The following is a 5,013-nucleotide window of genomic DNA, read 5'->3' as shown; positions in this document are numbered from 1 at the left end:
GCCTCCTCAATGTGAATCCAGCCTTAGATAGGACATCATGGTCGATGCCTATGTGGCACTAACAAGGTTCCTTTAAAAATCTGAGATCTCTCATATCAAGGGCATTTGCTAGTGCCACAGAGGCACTAGGTTGGGAGCTAGGGCCAAGTAGGCAAGACATAGTTACCTGGAACAGGAACGGGAACGAGAACGAGAACGGCAACTAGCGTGAAATGCCATTCCTTGATAGGGATACTCACATTTGAAACACGGAACAGGGAGAGAGACTTGAAAATGGTCATTCTTTGTAGGTATAAGACAGAACCATGAGTGACTTTAGAGAATAACCAATACTACCTTTTATTGGCTAATTGGAAGAATAATCAATACCACTTTACATTGCCTAATAAGTTTTTTAGAAAAGGTATTCCTAATGGCTTTAAAAAAATAAAAAGATATTCCTAATTCAAAGATTCCCTCAACAACAACAAAAACGATGCGCTAGTTTGTAGCACATAGCAAGGGGCAATAATGAAGCATGTTATCAACCGGGAAGGACGGATACAACATTGAGAGAGAGAGAGAGAGAGAGAGAGAGAGAGAGAGAGAGAGAGAGGACACATTAAAGAGAAGAGAACATTAAAGAGAAACACAAATATACCAATGTGAAGTTGACCACCTCTTCATATGGACACAAAAGGTCTTTTGACTTTTCACCTTCATCTGTCTTTTCATTTCCTAATCTCACCCTTCACTTATGCACTTAACATGTTTTGAAAGACTTTTAATTTTTCTGAGATTGGGGAGACCTAATGGGAAACCTCTTTATATTATCTAGTTGGAGATGATGTGAGGACATAGAGAAATAATCTTCTTGCAAGCCAGTTGGTATTACCACCCAAAGAAAAACAGCTCTTTGCCAGGCATTGTTTTTGAGGGCAAACTATTTCAGAAAACAGGGACTTTGGAAGTTCGAAGACATAATTCAAAGGTTCAGGCTCCATGAATCAGACTGCAACTGTGCAGAGTGGTATTTGAGTCAACTAGTCCCTGTGAAAGTTTTTAGGTATGTTGAAATGACAGATAAGAAAGGCTCTAAGAAAAAGAGAGAGGATTTGTTGACAAAAGAAATGCAATGCTTGAAATTTCTTCAACTATTGAAGATTTAGCCCAAGATGTTTACCACTCATTACTACATCCCCCCGATGGCAAGCGCAACAATGCAGAGAATGTCCAATTCACCACAACTTGTAACTATGCTGCCCAATTTTTTACCTTGAAAATTGATCACCCATAATTGCATTCCCTGATGGCAAGCCAGGGAATGCCCAATTCACCACAATTGTAACTATGCTGCCCAAATTAAGGACCGATGAGATTGGATCCATCCTTGATTTTGAAGAGAACTAAAAGGAGATTGTGCTATTGGAGAAAAAGAAAACATGCCACAGTGTTTGCTATTGAGATAATAAACTAGTAAACACTCATCTTAGTATCCTTCAAAGAACTGGACACATGTGTACTCTTAAGCCCTTGAGCTGCTTTCCTTTATCCTCTCCATGCCTGGATTATGAATATGCTAGACAGCTTTGCCAATAACCACCTTTTCCCAGACTTCTGTAAAAGCTTGGACTATGACATCATGGTGTTCAGGAGAATTGATGGAAAGAAAACTTTGTAAAAGTCCTTCCAGCTCTTTAGAGCTGCACAAATGATTCTGCAGAATCATATCGAGCATTGAATCGGTGAAATCGATGAATGGATCTCGCGTCTTCTTCTCCACTGCAAGGCTCTTCCCCTGCACTCCGCCCTTCGCAGCTTGTGCCGATGACTGATTTAGCTCAGCATTGCTGTCCAGCTTGCTCGACTGAGAAGGAAGTATTATTGTGTCAGATTTTTCTCGAGAATTAGCAGCTTTGACCGGCATGTGTGTACTCGAATTCCTTCTACTGTCCTGATGATTGAATGATGAATGATTAGCGTTCGAAACACGAAAAGAAAGCCTGATTCTGTCAGATTTTGGCCGAAAAATCGGAACCACATCATCCTTCAATGCCTTCCTTACATCCTTGTTAATGTGACATGTAGAATTGATCTCTTGATTGACGTGTTTGATATCAGTGTCACTTTTCGAATGATGATGCATCATGACCTGCCTATGTGTGCAGGCCTTTGTCATTAGATGATGACTAGCATTGCAATCATGTTCTACTGATGACACTTTAACCATTCGATTACCATTAGTGACAAGCGCAGCCGAAGGTACGCTTGTATCAGTCTCGGACTCATCGTATGTACCAAAAAGTGGGTTGGCCATACATGCTCCATGGCAGCTTTGAATCAGAGCTTTTGTATGCTCTCTCTTGCTTTTCTTAAGGTCATTGGATCCTGACTTACATGGAAACGAGGGTATGCAGGCATGAATTTCTGTTGAAGCCCATGGTCTTGCCTTAGCTTCTAAATCAACTGAAGGATTTGACAAAGCAGCTGACTTAGGCTGATCATTAAGCCATGGGCTGTGGGATGAGATACTGAAAGTGTCTGAGCTCTCATAAGAATCTGCCTGCAACAAGGATGACTCTTCTTCGGAGCCTACTTCATATGACTGATTGGCTTCTGATGTGCAATTGTCAACAGCCAGGTCGAATGCGAAGCTGTGGCTATAAATTTCTTCTTGTTTCTTATGACTTTTACCATCTGTGAACCATCTAGAAGCCCAAGGTGCACCAGGTCTTTGAGCATTTGCAGGAGCCATAGTCTTGTCAACCTTGCTTGTGGTTGAAACAGCTGATAAAAGCTTATCCTCAACAGTAGTGAAATAGATATCTTCTTTGGTGACAAATGGTTGCTGTCCTTGCAGGGTGCTTACTGCCGTGATGGCCTGTGATGATAAGTGGTCATGTTGCGGTGACCAAAGGTCTGTAATTTGACGTGAGATAATTCCACTTGGTTTGTCTTGCCTATCAATAAAGCTGTTTTCATTTGCAATTGTGTGAAGCTGTTTTGGCAATGCACTCCTCTGCTCAAAGCGGACCGGCAAAAAGTTCGGATGATCTGCAGCTAGCTTTGTTCTATCCCCAGAACAGGCAGTAATGGGCATTTTCTCTTCATTTCCACCTCTGTTGTCTGCCCTGTCTCTGTTCGTGATTGCATTCAATGCATTCATTTGCATAGTATCATCTGTTTGCCGATTGCTAGGCAAATTGTGCTGCCTTGCAAGTGAACCAGAAAAGAACTCCTTATGCGTCCTCTGTCCTGGCTTCATTGCACCCGCATCACTGCCCTTCACAATTTGTCTTTCCACACTTACAAACATGCATGGGCACAACCCAGTCCACCTTGATTTTGGCCCTTGCAAGGTGCCTTTAGCTTTCTGATCTCTAAATGCATGCAAAAACCTTTCTTCTGTGCAGTTTGAGCCTGAATCCATCTCAGGATTCTCTAACTTACAGCAGCTTAAATGGAAGGCAATATGGTCGAATGCGGTGGACTTTCTGCATCGGCGGTCGACGGCTTCAAAGCCAAGAAGATCCTTAAGAGCCAGAGGAGTGTTGTGGCCTGTGGGGGTGGTTGTCAAAGCAGAGGAGGGCAATGGGGAGATTGGAGAAAGGGTAAGAGGTCCTTGAGTCGGTGTTTGAGTCGTCGCCGCGTTTGGGTTTTGCGGTGATGAGGGGGAGCAAGCTTTTGGAGTGGGCAATGAGAGATTGCCTGAAGCATACACTGGGGACTCCTTCACAATGAGAGAGAGTTTTGCTTTGGTTGATGCTTTGCTATGATGGACAGCTCTCTTGGCTCTTCTTCTTTGCAATCCTCTGAATTTGAAACCTTGAAGCCTCTTAATCCATAGCCTCAACCTCATTGTCACATAAGTGGGCTGGTGTTGTGTGGTAGGACTAGGTGTTAACCAACCCTCATAATGTAGCCCATTTTACATGTTTATGCTTCCCATCAAGGCTTCTCTCACTGTGCAGAAGATCTCTTGCATCCTAAACCCTCTTCCCCCAGACCACTGCAAAGAGCTCATCATCAAAAGCCTTTCTCTAAAGAAAGGAATTGGATTAAAGTGCAGGTTTTGCAAAGAAAGAGTCTCAACTTTTTAGGGTTTCTGTGCAATAGGCCGGCCATCTTCAAGCATACATTCAAGTTGAGAAAGTAATGCAGGCAGAGTAGCAGAACAACAAAACAAGGACTCCATCACATGATGATCAAGGCACAATCTGAGGTATATGAGCGAAGACTCACATATAAGCGTGCAAGTGAAACAGAATTTCTATACAATTGTGGCACAGTTAGGGACAAAGTGATGATAATCTCATCGATAATCACTACATTTCTGACAAACCCATTTGCAGCAAAGTCTTCCTATAGACTTTTATGGATTGAAAATGAGTTTTTCCCGCTCAAAACCAAGTGTAATTCGGGGTTGGGAACCATGCCTGCCAAGAGAACACTCTCGTGCTGGTACTATATTCTTTGTGAATGCTAATGCTATCATATTCTCAATCTCTCTCGCTTTGAGCCCCATTTGGGAAAATGCTAAAGTGCGCCCTCTTTCTAAATTTCCACCAATAGAGTCATTCTTTTTTGCCCACTTGCTAGTAAGGCTAATGATGGAGCCAATATTTTTAGAAAGATTAACTTTAAGGGGAGAGGCACTAATTCCAACATAGACTGGTAATTTCAAAGTGTTTATTTATCCTTTCATAAACTTAGATGCTTTCTAAGCATCTAAGCCTAGCCCATGCTCACACCTAGGTTTAGTTGCCTTCGTATATACAACTAGTACAACTGGCTGTCTTCGGCGGCCTCTCTCTCTCCCCCTCTCTCCCTCTTTATCGCGTGCAAAGGGGCTTTTTTTAGTTTTGGACTTTAGCCTTCAAGTTACAAATTGCGACACGTGTAAAGGGCTCCCCCTTCCGCCATATTATGTTAGTAGATATGTTAAGAAAATCCTAGTTATATATTGAAATCTTGGTTGAACCAAACCCATTACCCAAAGTTGTCTACATTTTGAAAGTTCAATGGAAAGCAATG

At 42.3% G+C, this 5,013-nt stretch overlaps 1 protein-coding gene across 1 annotated transcript; it reads right to left on the bottom strand.

Moving 5' to 3' along the window:
• Nucleotides 1–788: 788 nt before the first annotated feature.
• Nucleotides 789–4,646, bottom strand: LOC147435325 (uncharacterized). The gene has a single exon (XM_086488396.1). It carries the CDS (start codon nucleotides 3,836–3,838, stop codon nucleotides 1,559–1,561), a length of 2,280 nt encoding a protein of 759 aa, XP_086344522.1. The 5' UTR covers nucleotides 3,839–4,646; the 3' UTR covers nucleotides 789–1,558.
• Between the last annotated feature and the right edge of the window lie 367 nt (nucleotides 4,647–5,013).

The sequence above is a fragment of the Adiantum capillus-veneris genome, chromosome 18 (genome assembly GCF_014529385.1).
Source record: "Adiantum capillus-veneris isolate H3 chromosome 18, ASM1452938v2, whole genome shotgun sequence".
Taxonomy (NCBI): domain Eukaryota; kingdom Viridiplantae; phylum Streptophyta; class Polypodiopsida; order Polypodiales; family Pteridaceae; genus Adiantum; species Adiantum capillus-veneris.
The sequence above is the reverse complement of the archived record's forward strand: the minus strand, read 5'-3'. Positions and strand labels throughout refer to the sequence as shown.

What these genes read in the sequence shown, in the direction of transcription:
- LOC147435325 (XM_086488396.1), bottom strand. Translation starts at nt 3,838, where the DNA reads ATGAGGTTGAGGCTATGGATTAAGAGGCTTCAAGGTTTCAAATTCAGA.